The sequence below is a fragment of the Triticum aestivum genome, chromosome 4B (genome assembly GCF_018294505.1).
Source record: "Triticum aestivum cultivar Chinese Spring chromosome 4B, IWGSC CS RefSeq v2.1, whole genome shotgun sequence".
Lineage (NCBI taxonomy): Eukaryota > Viridiplantae > Streptophyta > Magnoliopsida > Poales > Poaceae > Triticum > Triticum aestivum.
In genome coordinates this window covers 533450097-533468441 of record NC_057804.1, presented here as the reverse complement: position 1 = coordinate 533468441, position 18345 = coordinate 533450097, and the positions used below count along the sequence as shown (strand labels likewise).

General features: G+C 46.6%; 1 protein-coding gene across 1 annotated transcript; it reads right to left on the bottom strand.

Moving 5' to 3' along the window:
• Positions 1-16525: 16525 nt before the first annotated feature.
• LOC123095124 (F-box protein SNE-like) lies at positions 16526-17370 on the bottom strand. The gene has a single exon (XM_044516943.1). The coding sequence runs from the start codon at positions 17307-17309 to the stop codon at positions 16761-16763; it is 549 nt and encodes a 182-aa protein (XP_044372878.1). The 5' UTR covers positions 17310-17370; the 3' UTR covers positions 16526-16760.
• Positions 17371-18345: the final 975 nt, after the last annotated feature.

Genomic DNA, 18345 nt, shown 5'->3' with positions numbered 1-18345 from the left:
GATGGTATGATCGAGGTGTGTAACTGTGGAGGGGGGCACCTCACACGGTTGGGAGAGAAACTTGTGTGTTCTAGGGTGCCCCCCTTCCCCCATATATAAAGGAGCAAGGGGGAGGCTGGCCGGCCCTCCTAGGGCGCGCCAAGAGAGGGGAATCCTACTAGGACTCCAAGTCCTAGTAGGTTTCCACTTAAGGAAGGGGGAGGGGGGGAAGAAGGAAGGAAGAGCGGGGAGGGAAGGAAAGGGGGGCGCCACACCCTTCCCCTAGTCCAATTCGGACCCAAGGGGGGCGTCCAGCCCCTCCTGGCCCTTCCTCTGTTCCCACCAAGGCCCATCGAGGCCCATTAGTTCTCCCAGGGGTTCTGGTAACCCTCCGGATCTCCGGTTTTATCCGAAACTTTTCCGAAACACTTCCGGTGTCCGAATATAGCCGTCCAATATACCAATTTTTGTGTCTCGACCATTTCGAGACTCCTCATCGATTCCGTGATCTCATCCGGGACTCGGAACAAACTTCGGTCATCAAAAACACATAACTCATAATACACATCGTCATCGAACGTCAAGCGTGCGAACCCTACGGTTTGAGAACTATGTAGACATGACCGAGACACATCTCCGGTCAATAACCAATAGCGGAACCTGGATGCTCATATTGGCTCCTACATATTCTACGAAGATCTTTATCGGTCAAACCGCATACCAACATACGTGTTCCCTTTGTCATCGGTATGTTACTTGCCCGAGATTCGATCGTCGGTATCATCATACCTAGTTCAATATCGTTAATGGCAAGTCTCTTTACTCATTCCGTAATACTTCATCCTGCAATTAATTCATTAGTTACAGTGCTTGCAAGGCTTATAGTGATGACTATTACCGAGAGGGCCCAGAGGTACTCTCCGAAACACAGAGTGACAAATCCTAATCTCAATCTATGCCAACCCAACAAACACCTTCAGAGACACCTGTAGAGCATCTTTATAATCACATAGTTACGTTATGATGTTTGATAGCACACAAGGTGTTCCTCTGGTATTCGGGAGTTGCATAATCTCATAGTCTGAGGAACATGTATAAGTCATGAAGAAAGCAGTAGCAATGAAACTGTAACGATCATAATGCTAAGCTAACGGATGGGTCTTGTCCATCACATCATTTACCTAATGATGTGATCACGTTCATCAAATGACAACACATGTCTATGATTAGGAAACATAACCATCTTTGGTTAACGAGCTAGTCAAGTAGAGGCATACTAGGGACACTATGTTTTGTCTATGTATTCACACATGCACTAAGTTTCCGGCTAATACAATTCTAGCATGAATAATAAACATTTATCATGATATAAGGAAATATAAATAACAACTTTATTATTGCCTCTAGGGCATATTTCCTTCAGTCTCCCACTTGCACTAGAGTCAATAATCTAGATTACAAAGTAATGATTCTAACACCCATGGAGTCTTGGTGTTGATCATATTTTACTCGTGGAAGAGGCTTAGTCAATGGGTCTGCAGCATTCAAATCCGTATGTATTTTGCAAATCTCTGTGTCTTCTCCATTCAATAAAAGTACGTATCCGGTTTGCGACTTAGAGTCATCCAGATCTGTGTCAAAGCTTGTATCGACGTAACCATTTATGACGAGCTCTTTGTCACCTCCATAAACGAGAAACATATCCTTAGCCCTTCTCAGGTATTTCAGGATGTTCTTGACTGTTGTCCAGTGCTCCACTCCGGGATCACTTTGGTAACTCCCTGCTATGCTTATAGCAAGGCACACATCAGGTCTGGTACACAGCATTGCATACATGATAGAACCTATGGCCGAAGCATAGGGAATAGGTTTCATTTTCTCTCTATCTTCTGCTGTGGTCGGGCATTGAGTCTGACTCAACTTCACACCTTGTAACACAGGCAAGAACCCTTTCTTTTACTGATCCATTTTGAACTTCTTCAAAACTTTATCAAGGTATCTGCTTTGTGAAAGTCCAATTAAGCGTCTTGATCTATCTCTATAGATCTTGATGCCCAATATGTAAGCAGCTTCTCCGAGGTTTTTCATGGAAAAACTCTTATTCAGGTATCGCTTTATGCTATCCAGAAATTCTATATCATTTCCAATCAACAACATGTCATCCACATATAATATTAGAAATGCTACAGAGCTCCCACTCACTTTCTTGTAAATACAAGCTTCTCCAAAAGTCTGTATAAAACCATATGCTTTGATCACACTATCAAAGCATTTATTTTCCAACTCCGAGAGGCTTGCACCAGTCCATAAATGGATCGCTGGAGCTTGCACACTTTGTTAGCACCCTTTGGATTGAGAAAACCTTCTAGTTGCATCATATACAACTCTTCTTCCAGAAATCCATTCAGGAATGTAGTTTTGACATCCATCTGCCAAATTTCATGATCATAAAATGCAGCAATTGCTAACATGATTCGAACAGACTTAAGCATCGCTACGTGTGAGAAAGTCTCATTCTAGTCAACTCCTTGAACTTGTCGAAAACCTTTCACAACAAGTCGAGCTTTGTAAACAGTAAAATTACCATCAGCTTCAGTCTTCTTCTTGAAGATCCATTTATTTTCTATGGTTAGCCGATCATCGGGCAAGTCCACCAAAGTCCACACTTTGTTCTCATACATGGATCCCATCTCAGATTTCACGGCCTCAAGCCATTTTGCGGAATCTGGACTCATTATCGCTTCCTCATAGTTTGTAGGTTCACCATGGTCTAGTAACATGACTTACAGAACAGGATTACCGTACCACTCTGGTGTGGATCTCACTCTGGAAGACCTATGAGGTTCGGTAGTAACTTGATCCGAAGTTTCATGATCATCATCATTAGCTTCCTCACTAATTGATGTAGGAATCACTAGAACTGATTTCTGTGATGAACTACTTTTCAATATGGGAGAAGGTACAATTACCTCATCAAGTTCTACTTTCCTCCCACTCACTTCTTTCGAGAGAAACTCCTTCTCTAGAAAGGATCCATTCTTAGCAACAAATATTTTGCCTTCGGATCTGTGATAGAAGGTGTACCCAATAGTCTCCTTTGGGTATCCTATGAAAACACACTTCTCCGATTTGGGTTCGAGCTTATCAGGTTGAAACTTTTTCACATCAGCATCGCAACCCCAAACTTTAAGAAATGACAACTTTGGTTTCTTGCCAAACCACAGTTCATAAGGCGTCATCTCAACGGATTTTGATGGTGCCCTATTTAGTGAATGCAACCGTCTCTAAAGCATAACCCCAAAATGATAGCGGTAAATCTGTAAGAGACATCATAGATCGCACCATATCCAATAAAGTACGGTTACGACATTTGGACACACCATTTCACTGTGGTGTTCCAGGTGGCATTAGTTGTGAAACTATCCCATGTTGTTTCAAATGAAGACCAAACTCATACCTCAAATATTCTCCTCCACAATCAGATCATAGAAACTTTAGTTTCTTGTTACGATGATTTTCCACTCCACTCTGAAATTCTTTGAACTTTTCAAATGTTTCAGACTTGTGCTTCATTAAGTAGATATAACCATATCTGCTCAAATCATCTGTGAGGTAAGAAAATAATCATACCCGCCACGAACCTCAACACTCATTGGACCGCATACATCGGTATGTATTATTTCCAATAAGTCAGTAGCTCGTTCCATTGTTCTGGAGAACGGAGTTCTAGTCATCTTTCCCATAAGGCACGGTTCGCAAGCATGAAGTGATTTATAATCAAGTGATTCCAAAAGTCCATCAGCATGGAGTTTCTTCATGCGCTTTACACCAATATGACCCAAACGACAGTGCCATAAATAAGTCTCACTATCATTATCAACTTTGCATCGTCTGGCTTCAATACTATGAATATGTTTATCATCGCTATCGAGATTCAACAAAAATAGACCACTCAGCAAGGGTGCATGACCATAAAAGATATTACTCATATAAATAGAGCAACCAATATTCTCTGATTTAAATGAATAACTGTCTCGCATCAAACAAGATCCAGATGTAATGTTCATGCTCAACACTGGCACCAAATAACAATTATTCAGGTCTAAAACTAATCCTGAAGGTAGATGTAGAGGTAGCATGCTGACGGCGACCACATCGACCTTGGAACCATTTGCACACGCATCGCCACCTCGTCCTTCGCCAATGTTCATTTAATTCGTAGCCCATGTTTTGAGTTGCAAATATGAGCAATAGAACCAGTATCAAATACCCAGGCACTACTACGAGCATTAGTAAGGTACACATCAATAGCATGTATATCAAATATACCTTTCACTTTGCCATCCTTCTTATCCCCCAAATACTTGGGGCAGTTCCGCTTCCAATGATCAGTCCCTCTGCAGTAGAAGCATTCAATTTTAGGCTTAGGTCCAGATTTGGGTTTCTTCTCGTGAGCAGAAACTTTCTTGCCATTCTTCTTGAAGTTCCCCTTCTTCCCTTTGCCCTTTTTCTTGAAACTAATGGTCTTGTTAACCAGTGACACTTGATGCTCCTTCTTGATTTCTACCTTTGCAGCTTTTAGCATCGCGAAGAGCTCGGGAATAGTCTTGTTCATCCCTTGCATATTATAGTTCATCATGAGGCCTTTATAGCTTGGTGGCAGTGATTGAAGAACTCTGTCAATGACACTATCATCAGGAAAATTAACACCCAGCTAAGTCAAGTGCTTATGGTACCCAGACATTCTGAGTATGTGTTCACTGACAGAACTATTCTCCTCCATTTTGCAGTTGTAGAACTAGTTGGAGACTTCACATCTCTCAACTCGGGCATTTGCTTGAAATATTAAATTCAACTCTTAGAACATATCATATGCTCCATGACATTCAAAACGTCTTTGAAGCCCCGATTCTAAGCCGTAAAGCATGGCACACTGAACTATCGAGTAGTCATCAACACGCGTCTGCCAGGCATTCAGAATGTCTGTAGTTGCTGGCGCCGGTGGTACACCTAACGGTGCTTCCATGATGTAATTCTTCTGTGCGGCAATGAGGATAATCCTCAAGTTACAGACCCATTCCGTGTAGTTTCTACCATCATCTTTCAACTTAGCTTTCTCTAGGAACACATTAAAATTCAAAGGAACGGTAGCACGGGCCATTGATCTACAATAACATAGACATGCAAAATAACTATCAGGACTAAGTTCATGATAAATTAAAGTTCAATTCTTCATATTACTTAAGAACTCCCTTTAGATAGACGTCCCTCTAGTCATCTAAATGATCACGTGATCCAAATCAACTAAACCATGTCCGATCATCACATGAGATGGAGTAGTTTTCAATGGTGAACATCACTATGTTGATCATATCTACTATATGATTCACGTTCGACCTTTCGGTCTTAGTGTTCCGAGGCCATATCTATGCTAGGCTCGTCAAGTTTAACCCGAGTATTCTGCGTGTGCAAAACTGGCTTGCACCAGTTGTATGTGAACCTATAGCTTATCACACCCGATCATCACATGGTGTCTCGGCACGATGAACTGTAGCAACGGTGCATACTCAGGGAGAACACTTATGCCTTGAAATTTAGTAAGAGATCGTCTTATAATGCTACCGCCGTACTAAGCAAAATAAGATGCATAAAAGATAAACATCACATGCAATCAAAATATGTGACATGATATGGCCATCATCATCTTGTGCTCATGATCTCCATCACCGTAGCATCGTCATGATCTCCATCGTCACCGGCGCGACACCTTGATCTCCGTCGTAGCATCGTTGTCGTCTCGCCAACTATTGCTTCTACGACTATTGCTACCACTTAGTGATAAAGTAAAACAATTACATGGTGATTGCATTTCATACAATAAAGCGACAACCATATGGCTCATGCCAATTGCCGATAACTTTATTACAAAACATGATCATCTCATACAATAATTTATATCACATCATGCCTTGACCATATCACATCACAACAAGCCCTGCAAAACCAAGTTAGACATCCTCTACTTTATTGTTGCAAGTTTTACGTGGCTGCTACGGGCTTCTAGCAAGAACCGTTCTTACCTACGCATCAAAATCACAACGATTTTTCGTCAAGTGTGATGTTTTAAACTTCAACAAGGATCGGCCGTAGTCAAACTCGATTCAACTAAAGTTGGAGAAACAGACACCCGCCAGCCACCTATGTGCAAAAGCACGTCGGTAGAACCAGTCTCATGAACGAGGTCATGTAATGTCGGTCCGGGCCACTTCATCGAACAATACCACCGAATCAAAGTAAGACGTTGGTGGTAAGCAGTATGACTATTATCGCCCATAACTCTTTGTGTTCTACTCGTGCATATAACATCGACGCATAAACCTGGCTCTGATGCCACCGTTAGGTAATGAGGTAATTTCAAAAAAAATCCTACGATCACGCAAGATCTATCTAGGTGATGCATAGCAATGATAGGGGAGAGTTTGTCCACGTACCCTCTTAGACCGAAAGAGGAAGCGTTTCAATAACGCGGTTGATGTAGTCGTACTTCTTCGCGACCCAACCGATCAAGTACCAAACGCACGGCACCTCCGCGTTCTGCACACATTCAGCTCGATGACGTCCCTCGTGCTCTTGATCCAGTTGAGGACGAGGATGAGTCCCGTCAGCATGACGGCGTGGCGACGGTGATGATGATGCTACCAGTGCAGGGCTTCGCCTAAGCTCTATGATGGTATGATCGAGGTGTGTAACTGTGGAGGGGGGCGCCGCACACGGTTGAGAGAGAAACTTGTGTGTTCTAGGGTGCCCTCCTGCCCCCGTATATAAAGGAGCAAGGGGGAGGCCGGCCGGCCCTCCTAGGGCGCTCCAGGAGAGGGGAATCCTACTAGGACTCCAAGTCCTAATAGGTTTCCACCTAAGGAAGAGGGGGGAGAAGGAAGGAAGAGGGGGAAGGGAAGGAAAGGGGGACGCCGCCCCCTTCCCCTGGTCCAATTCGAACCCAAGGTGGGGGCGCGGCCAGCCCCTCCCGGCCCTTCCTGTCTTCCCACTAAGGCCCATTGAGGCCCATTAGTTCTCCCGGGGGGTTCCGGTAACCCTCCGACACTCCGGTTTTATCCGAAACTTTTCCGGAACACTTCCGGTGTCCGAATATAGCCGTCCAATATATCAATCTTTATGTCCCGACCCTTTCGAGACTCCTTGTCATGTCCGTGATCTTATCCGGGACTCCAAACAAACTTCGGTCATAAAAAACACATAACTCATAATAAATATCGTCATCGAATGTTAAGCGTGCGGACCCTATGGGTTCGAGAACTATGTAGACATGACCGAGACACATCTCCAGTCAATAACCAATAGCGGAACCTGGATGCTCATATTGGCTCCTACATATTCTACGAAGATCTTTATCGATCAAACCGCATAACAACGTACGTTGTTCTCTTTGTCATCGATATGTTACTTGCCCGAGATTCGATTGTCGGTATCATCATACCTAGTTCAATCTTGTTACTGGCAAGTCTCTTTACTCGTTTCGTAATACTTCATCCCGCAACTAACTCAATGCTTTCAAGGCTTATAGTGATGAGTATTATTGAGAGGGCCCAGAGATACCTCTCCGAAACACGAAGTGGCAAATCCTAATCTCGATCTATGCCAACCCAAAAAACACCTTCGGAGATACCTGTAGAGCACCTTTGTAATCACCCTTTTACGTTGTGATGTTTGGTAGCATACAAAGTGTTCCTCCGGTATTCGGAAGTTGCATAATCTCATAGTCTGAGGAACATGTATAAGTCATGAAGAAAGCAGTAGCAATGAAACTGTAATGATCATAATGCTAAGCTAACAGATGGGTCATGTCCATTACATCATTCTCCTAATGATGTGATCCCGTTCATCAAATGACAAGACATGTCTATGGTTAGGAAACATAACCATCTTTGATTAACGAGCTAGTCAAGTTGAGTCATACTAGGGACAATATATTTTGTCTATGTATTCACACATGTACTAAGTTTCCGGTTAATACAATTCTAGCATGAATGATAAACATTTATCATGAAATAAGGAAATAAATAATAACTTTATTATTGCCTCTAGGGCATATTTCCTTCAACAACATGTGTGGAATGCTGAATGTAGTTGACCACACATGGCAATCATAGTTCATCAAACATGGCAGATTTTATGATCTATCATGGGCACTACACATAACCTTGCATAGCAAAATGCATCTTTTAGGTGATGTATTACTATTTGTATGTATTCTATAGCTTGCAGTATGGTGTCATCAAAGTTATCAACTGTAGCTTCAAGGGCATGGGCAAATTCAGGTGAACACATAAGGCATAATCTCTTTTTATCTGCACATGGCAGATACAGTTGATCAGGCATGGCAACTGCAGTTATCCATGCATTGCAACTGTAGTTGTTCTGTGATGGCAACTGTACTTGTCATGTTATGGCAACAACAATTGCCATAACCTAGCAACTACAGTTGCCATAACCTGGCAACTGCAAAGTTGTCAATGCATGGCAACTTCAGTTTCTCACTCAATGCAATTGTAGTTGAGCATTCAAGGCAAATACAGTTGCCATGCCATGGAAACAACATCTAACAAGCATTTTATCTTCTCTCAGCTGCATAATAAGTTGATGGCAATTCTCCGACTGTCAGCTGCTGCCATGTGTTGCACCCCGCTCCTGCATTTCCAAAACTTCTATAAGTTTTGCTAGTTCACATTATGATATGCTTTCTATCATTTTTTAGCACATACATTTTTTATTGTATAGCTGGTAGTCGCAAGTTAATTTGTTTCCATGAATCTTTTTGCGTGCACAATACCTTGATTGGCATTCTGTGCCACTCATTGGTGATGTCCAGAATGTGAGGCACTCGTAGTTCCTTCCGGCATAGTTTTCCATGGGACTCCCGGTGGTGTGCTTGTACCGTACACCCCTGCAAACATGTAGTATACACAAAACATAGACCATGATTTTGGTATACAAAGATGGCAAACAATGCTTTTTTACATTGCAGATCGTACCCATGTCTCCGAATTGTTGCAATAGTGGTAGCAATGGTCCAGCTGAAATGAGGTTATTGTAGACATCCCATGAGGTTGCTTGCGGCTGTCCGAAAAAGCAAGGATTCGACCCGTCTCCAGGTTCCATCCCTCCTTTTTTTTCATACCTTCTGATTAGCCCCCACCCCCAACTGTAGAATAAACAAACACGTGTTGTATTAGTATGCAATTACATTTGTCTAGCTTGTCTTACATGTGCATCACAAAAAAACCAACATCCGATTGACATGCCAAATTGTTTGAGTCATGGGTGGCAAATATTTTTTCCCATGCAAGTCCAGTACTACGGTCATAGGCAAATCCTCTCACATTCGGGCGGCAACTCGTTGCTCGGTGGAAATTTCATCCACATCAAGGCGACAACTAGCATTATAACTACATGGCAGATTTTGTGTTTATGGGTGGCAATTATTTTATTTTCTGCACGGTCGTGACTAGTGTTCCGTATATTTTCATGTCAACTTGTTGCAACTAGAAACAATGAGGCCAGGGGGAAACTAAGAACAAAACTAGATGGCAACTACTCTTCGAAATCCATATATAAACAATCTTTTCCTCCTTTTCTCCACCTCTATCACTATATTTTCTCCCACATTCATCAGATCTGGCCGGAAACTACATGAATTCGGGTGGCAACTCCAACTTTGTAGACACCGATCTCAATTTCTTGGTCAATTTTTGATCTTAGGCCTGGCAATTCGACCGATCTATCTTTGAACCCTAATGACTCGCGGATGGAGGCATGACATTTCTTCAAGTAGAGGGGAAGAGAGGACAGAGGGAGGGAGGCAACTGCGAGTGCATACCTACACGAACACGCTCCTTGACGTGTTCTTCGTCTACATTCTTGCTATGGTCGAGGTTGTTGCCATGGTGAACGGGAAGCAGGGGATCGTCGAGAATCGACGACGGTGGAGTGGGTTAGGGGAGGTTTGGGGGCAGTCGTTCGGGCCAGCTGGCTATTAGACCGAATGTGCGGGTCGTCTATGGACAGCCCGAACGTGTGGGGGGTGGACGCCGCGCACGAACAGGGGGCGTGCGGGTTGGCCATTTTAGTCGTCGAACGAATCGTGCGGCACAACCCTCCTACGGCCAACACGTTCAACAGATATCGGCGTCCAAAGTTTTAAGTCTCAATGATTAAACTTATGGTTTTTGCATCTTAAAGTGCCAAGTTTCAACGATTTTCAGAGATACAATTTCAAGCAATTTTTCTATCGGTCATAGACACAAAATAGTTGATTTTTTGTCGTTCGCTCGTACTAAGTTCCAACATTGAAGTTTAACATACTTTTTTGAAAGTCATCAAAATATATTCAAAATGGGTCTTATTGGAAAGTGCTGGTCTTGAGAAACACGAATATGAGAATATAACTTACTTTGAATTTCTCATTTAAAAATATAAAACTTCGAAAATTAGAAACCAAAATAAAAAGCGGGCACTAGGGACATCGTGCCCCGGCACTTGCGTGTCATAAATCCTCTCCTAGAAATTTTCATTGGTCTCAATTTTAGAGGATAAACGCAGGACAATACATTTTAACTTTAAAAAAATCTACACATGAAGAAAGAGACTGAGATTCTTAGCGACATAATAACATGCTAATTACGGACATGGAGTTTCTTCTCCCAAGTGCGGTGCATGCACCGCAGATGAATAGTAAAATATGAAAAAAAGAATAGTAAACAATTTCAAATAATTGTGAGCTTTTTTATGACAAATATTGTCGAATGATTCATGTGCGTGCAAAGTTCCATGATAAAAAACATTCTTGGCCAAACAATATCCAGGATTCAATGATATTTAAGGAAACAATTTTTAGATACATCCATATCTAGACATATCTAAGACAAGTACTATGGATGGAAGAGAGTATTATTTTTGTTTTTTCTCTCCCGACCTACTTGAATTTCTTTCGTATTCTTTGTATTTTACTTTTCATCTCAAGTGCATATGCGCCAGGGAGAAGAAGGTAACTTTTGGCCAATTACAACTTTCCTTGTGGTTTGACTATTTTTATTAGGATTCCTATGTTTTCCCTATTCTTGTGAACCAAGCGCTCAAGTCCGCAAAATTTCCTGTCAATTTCAATCATCTGTTTAGGATGGTTGCAATGTAAATTATCATATACTAGTATAATGCATATGATACTAGTGTATAATACTATCTTCATAGTGCATACTATCAGAGGATGGTTAATATATAGCAAAAAACGGCTATATGAAGTTGACTGTCATGTATGGGCAATCTAATAACCCATTTGTAAAATAGTTAGTCATACTAGTATGTTTATGTAGCCCACCTTTTTCTCCCACAAATTATGTTGAAGGGTATAATTCTACATCCCACTTCTCTTTTCTCTCCTCGAACTAGGCAAAAATCTGATGTGGTATCTCTTATAACCCGACTATGTCACCAATCTATTATACTTGCTCTTATAGGTTGGTATCATAGATATCACCATTTATTGTCATGCATCCCACCTAGTGGCATGCCATTTAATATGATGTGGTATCATATGATTTTTTTGCGAGGCATCAAAGGGATTTATTTAGAAGGCACGGCTCCCACACTATCAACCATAAGGCTGGTTACCAGGAGACCAGGAGGTGAGTCCATCCAGCATTCAGATACCTCCCCAATGTAAACAAATTTTGCACATAGATGGGTAGGAATATTAGAATGTCTCATTATGTGTTGAATTGCCAAAGAGGAAAAACTAGAAGTTGGCCCTTCAATAGTAGAACCAACGCTGTAAAAGAGCACGAATTATGACACAAGTTGTAGAGGTTCGCAACGTCCAAATTGTCGTTCCCCAAAAAAAACTCCAAACTGTCAGCCCACGCTCCAAGACTCCGGATTCTACATTTCGTATAGAGCAAAAATTACTCCTCCCAGCCCACAGTGACCATAATCTTTTTGCCATCTATCGAGGATCGGTTGGTCATACTCTCAATGTGTTTGCCAAACGTCTTCATATCAAATATGTTTGGCGGCTCGAGGTCTCATATCAACCAAAATTTTCCACAATTTTACCATGACGAAGCAATGGTCTAACTCTGTGGGGCAAATATGTCGAACTCTAGTGTGTGGGAACAAATTCACAAATTGTGCATTACTAAAACCTCAATCATGTCTCGATTTCACATTTGCTTGCCCGGCTTATCCATTATCCCATGTATACTCCACTCCCGACCATCCTAGGTCCTAAAGGGAGCAATCATCAATTGTCTCCCTAAATGCTCTCATCCACCATCAGATCTTGCTGCACGAGAGAAATGTTCAGAGCAAAAAACTGTCTCGTTAAAATCACCAACACAAAGCCACACCAAATGCTTGATGGCAAAAAAGCATACGAAAGAAATATTGAACTATAGTGTCTATCTTCCACCCGTAGAGCTCCATAGAAGCATGTGAATCTCCATTTTCCGAAGTTTAATCCTTTCTCTTCACTGAAACATTAATATGGGCTGAACTATAATTCTTGAGATCAACAACCAACAGCACCTACTAGAATAAACCGATTCCCTCACTAATTGTTCACTACTAGAATAAACCGATTTCATCATTGTTCACTGCAAAACAAATTGCAGAACTGAGCAAAGTTTTCAAGCTTTTTCGTCTCCATGACAAATGGGAGAGCGGGCCCTTCCTACTTCACAATGTGGCGAAGCTTTCGAGGTGTGATCGGGTTCCCATGTTCCTGCCAATTTCAACTCAAGCAACTCATTGTCGTAGGAAGGGCTGCATAGGAGCTGCTGGAAAAAACTTCAGAGCTTATCGGTGCTCATGTCTTCTTCTTTGCCTCCTTTCTCCATCATCACCTGATTCTCTTAACATAGACGACCTTGCACTTTGTGCTAAATGCTTGTCATTGTATTGCTCTGAATGAGGTGTGTTCATGAGAAAGGGTGTTTCAACTCTTCCGTACACCAGTTGAGCCTCAGCACCCCTTTTCGCTTGTTTAGAAAAAGTTTTATTCTTGACAGGGGACTTAACCTCCACTCCACCACTAGCCGCTGTGCTTGAACTTCGAGTATTTTTCTTGCTATTCTAAGAAACCTACTGATCTTTTGAAAAATTCTCGCTTGAGGCCGACCTCTTCCTCTCATTCGGTGCCCTAAACCCTTTCCAAAGGGCAGATCTCCATTCTTGTCTCTTGTACCTGGAGTTGGAGAATAGATATGTAAATGGCCAAGACGTCTACACGAAAAGAAAAACGTGGATCGTTCTCGTATAGGATATATATGGATCCATACACTTTCTCCGTTTTGATTCCATCAAGATCCATCTCCTCAAAGGCCCTTCTCAACATATATTGTGACTCTCACCCTTAGGTAGCCCGCTGCATGATCAAACTGAATTGATGAAGCCTTTTTATCCATCTGATTTGCAATAGATTTGCTCCACATATTATCACATAGATAAAAGTGCAAACTAAGAAGTGGGTCATTTTCGATTCTTCTCCTTCCCCCGCGTCGCCTCGTTTTCGATTCTTCTCCTTCCCCCGCGTCGCCCGAGCGGGCGACTCGGGGGAGAAACCCTCGCGCCGCCTCGGTCCCCTACCTCCTATCCTCTATCCCCCGTCGCCGCCGGCGACTGCCGCCGGGCTTGGCCCGCGCGGTGGTAGGCGGCGGCGGGGCTTTCCCGCGCGCCATCTGCTGGTCCTCCCCGTCGCCCCGCCCCCATGGTCGCTGCTTCCGGTCCTCGCCCGACACCTTTCCGGCGGCAACACCCTCCCCTGCTGCTGGCCCGCCGCGGTGCCTGCTGTGGCTGCTGGTGTTGGCCTGGGTCCATCTTCTCTGTGATTTGGCTCCTGCTGCTGCTCCAACCACCAGATCTGGAATTAGTGGGGGGCCCGATGGCGGCGGGCCTTCCGATCCGGCCACCTCGTGCCGGGACAGGGTTGTGGCCCTGCTCCTGCTCAGGCCGTCGCATCCGCCCCTGTGTCGCCGGATCTGGCGCCCCGGCGGGTGTTGACCAACTATCCGACCGGATCTGCGTGGGGAGGCGGTTGCAGGCGCCTCCTCTTTCTTCGTGGTGCTCGGAGGTGGCTGCGGTAGTGCTCCTGTTGGTGGTGGTGGGTGTGGTGACTAGCTTGGATGGGATGTGCGTGGTGGGTGGATGCGGGGGCGGCGGCCCCGGACTTGGTGGATGGCGTCGGCTTTGCGGCGAGCGGCATTGGTGGGTGTTGTACTGTGACATTTGCTGCGCGGGCGGCGAGGATGAGGTGTCCGTGCGCCGTGGTGTGCTTGGCTCTCCCCGGCCTTGTGCACCGGTGCGTCGATGACCGCTGTCCCTTCCCGGGTCTATGCACTCCTGGTCGGCTCCGGTCCTGTCGACCTCTTCGGCCTTGGGATAGGGCGTTGCGGAGGGCGACCGGGGGAAACCCTTGGCTTGTGGCGGAGGCCACGATGTTGGCGACGCCCTTGGCGCCGGTTCCCTCCTTTGAGGCTTCGTCGAGGTCCCCTCCTACCTCCTACCCTCGCACTCTACTTTGGGTGAAAACCTTGTCCCCTTGGTGGACGGCGGCATCGCTGCTCGTCGCTACCCTTCTTGGAGGCGTCGTCTGGGGGACGCAGGTGTGAGGTTGGCACTCGGCTGCTGGGATTGGGATAGGTGATGTCGTTCATGCTCTTCTTCGTCTTCACCGATGATATGTTCTTCTCCGCCGGTCTTCGTCATACGGTGCCGCGTTTCTTCTTGAACTTGTGCAGCCTGGCTGTGGCGGTCCGAGAGGTTGTGGAAGGCTATGCTTATGCCCGCGGCGCTTTGATCTCCTTCCCGTGCCAACTCTATCGTCGTTGTTCATCCGAGTTCATGGTGAGCACTTTGCCTTCCGACGGTCTGGCGCCCTTCGAGCCAGGGCGAGAGGGTAGTGGCCCTCTTCGGAGGCAGACGGATGGCAAGGCGACCGTGTTTCGGTCCTGTGTAGTGGGCTTTGAGGCTGCCCTTTGATGTTGGTGACTCCTTCTTCAACTTTCTTGTGTTGCTTGCTTTGTTGTCTGGTTGTAAGCTGCTCCATCACCTTGTATCTTGCGCCGTTTTCTTTTTCCTGTTGTATGGTAACTGCCCTTGTAATCCTGACCGGTTGATGGCTTTGTTAATTCAAAGTCGGACTAGGTACGGGCCTTCCTCGGGCGCGGCTTAGTCTTTTCTCTAAAAAAATCACGTAGATGAAAAGGGAGATTCACAACCCTATCCCATATTTGCTTATCAAACCTCAACAATGAAGGTCACAACATTCACCAAACTCAAGAGAATAACTGCGTTGTGGCTCACATGCACGAACCTTCCCACAAACGGTCACGATCCCTCTAATTAGCAAACTCAACCACAAATATATTCTCTGCTATCGATAAAAAAACCAATCCCTTAGGGTTTCCCCATGTTGGACGACGTGCTCAGATATGGAACACATTGCGATGCAGTACCTTCCCCGCCAGCATCCCCTCCTTCTCCCCATCTTCTCCATCATCAAGAACCAGTGGCGTGGCCTCCTCCGAGATCTCCAGCTTTTCAAGCTCCTCCGCTAATCTTTCTCTTGTCGCCCTCGACAACAAGGGCTCCTTCTCCTCCCCCCTTGCGTTGTGGTTGCCATCCTCCGAACGGCTAATCCACGTGTCGTGCCGCCGCAAATCCACCCTAAAACCCTAATCTCCCCACACATAGGCTCTGGGAAAGTCGATTTGGGGGGGGGGGGGGGTGCGTCGAGGCAGTAGAAGATCGTAGAGCCGTGGTATCATATGATGATACTCAATCCTCTTTTTCTTCATTTAATTATATGCCGCCTCATCTAAACTGCATAGTTGGCATGTATGATCCTTTCACTTTGACAAGTCCTATCCATTTCCTGTTTTTTTAGAATCGTGTGAACTAGAGGAGGCCCTAGCATTCGAAGTAGTCATAGTAGAAAGGATCTCGCAGCCGTGTGTGTTTTATGCTTTGCCGTTGTTTCTTTCGGCGTAATATCCAGTAGGAGCTATCCAAAGAAACATCCAGCAATCAAAGCAGCCAGTGGTCCATAACCGGCGGTCCCCGGAGTAGTAGCAAGAGTGCAAGACTGCTTTGGGGCTAGCCGTATGCCCGTATCTGGTAGAGTAGAAGCAAACAACTTGCCCCTTGCGAGCAAACCAAAAGGTGATTAGCACTGCAAGGGGATCTTCTAATCAGCTGCGCATCATCGCCGATTCATTCACCGGCCACTCATTCATCACCCGGTGGCCAAAGGTGAGGTGATTAGCACGTAAGTTAAGTAGGAGAGACGGATGAATGGGTCACATGCGCGAGTTGCACGCAAGCATCCAGACGAAGCAACAACACGGGGAGCGGTACAAAGCGAGTGGTGAGAAACAGCAAGTCGCCAAGCGGACGCAAACAAGGCCCAAGCGTACACCGAGGAACCATCGGAAACCGGAGAAAGGTCCCTCACTCTCACTCTCACTCTCTGAGAAAGGAAGAAAGAATGATTCATTTATTTCCATATTCAATGCCCCTGCGGTACAGCTACAAATGCTTAATCAATTATTAATTAACCCTTATTGGTTCGCGCTAATATAGTAAATAAAAATGAGCAAATTGGACAAAGACCACTACTATGTCAACCGCGTCGCGCGTCGGCCCAGAGCGCGACGGCATTGAGGATGGATCGTACTGCCGGGGTGGGATCGTGCCGTGCGCACGCCCATTGATCAGGACACGTCCACGGGCTTGCACAGGAAGAGCAGCGACGACGGCGGCTGCTGCCTGGAGGCGCCGGCGCCGGCGCCCCCGCCTCCTAGCCGCTCGTAGCAGTCGATGGAGAAGAGCGACAGCGAGAGGGAGAGCGACAGGCGCGCCCGGGCCTGCGCGTGGGCGAGGGCTCCCGCGCGCCCCAGCCGGTCCAGTGCCGGGCCGAGGCAGAGGCGGTAGAGCCGGCGGTACCCGCCGAGCGCGGCCACGACGGCGCGGGTGGCGTGGCCCGCCGCGGGGCCGGACGCCGGGCCCACGTGGCGGAGGCAGAGCGCCTCCCAGACGGCGTCCCGGCGCGACACGGCGGCCCAGAGGCGGCAGACGCTGGCGGCGGACGCGAGCGAGCGGCCGTCGAGGCGCGCCAGGATCTCCGAGAGGATGTCGGCGTTGTCGTTGATGTTGTACGCGCCGCCGCCTCCGGCCAGCAGCTGCACGCGCACCTCCAGCTCCGTCACCACCACAGCGCCCACCTCCTGCCGCGGCACCGCGGGAGGTCCTCCCATGCACATGGGCCGGCAGGTGCTGGCTTCGTGTAGGAGAGGGAAGAGGTGGTAGCGAGAGGTGAGAGGGCGGATAAGGGCGTATATATAGGGGGTGCGCGCGGGGCGGGGTTTTGACTCTGCTCCCGCTCGTGTCTGTGGGGGCGCAACATAAAAAGGCAATTAAAGCCTTCTAGGAGCCAATAATGGCAGTGTCCGTGGCGGAAGCAGAGAGTGAGCGAGCCCTAAATCGATCGGCCGGTCACCGTAAAGCAAAGGAATCCATCCGAAGGTGCAGTCTCCGGGCTCCGGCAAGGGTCGAGGTGGCGGCCCTGCTGCGAGCCGAGAAGCTAGGGCATCTGGCGCGGCGAGCCAAGGAGGAGATGTGGCCAAGCGGGACGGGCCAAGGGGCCGGCGTGGAGATGCGCGCGACGTCGAGCAAGGGTACGTCGCCGCAGCGACTCCTCCGGAGCCCGGCCTTAAACTATTCGCCTCCGTTTTGACACCACGCGTACGTGTTTTCCCTCGTCCTCCTCGGGGAGCGATGGACACCGCCAAGGAGACGCTCGCACGGCCGCGCACGACGCTCGTTGCAACGACCATGGCCGGTGGTTGCGAGCCACTGTAGCTCGGTCAAGCGGCCGCGGCGCCGGTGATGCTGCCACTTCGCCATGCGTACGTACGCACGTCACGTTGCGTGTGATGTCCACTGTACAGTGGTGATACACAAATCGTGTGCAGTTATGGTTTGTACGTGCGTTCCATTTGGTGCCGGTATGCGTCCATCAGCATCGGCGTACAGTGGAGATGACCACTCCACAAAAAAATTCGACGCAAGTACGTACGTGTAGCTGGGCACTGGCGAGGTAGGCACACTGTTTAAATATAGACGGGCCGTCATTTTTCTCAAGAAAAATATGGGGCGCCGTCCGGAGGACGATGCCCATGCTCACGACAAACACATTTCGTAACCGGCAGCAGCTATAGCTCGTGTGGATTTCGGGTCCCGTTCCGCCGAGAAAAGTGGAACGACGACGCAACGGCTAGCTTCGACCATTGGCCACGC

Bases quoted from the DNA above. Each gene is read 5' to 3' on its own strand.
- LOC123095124 (XM_044516943.1), bottom strand. From the start codon at position 17,309: ATGTGCATGGGAGGACCTCCCGCGGTGCCGCGGCAGGAGGTGGGCGCT.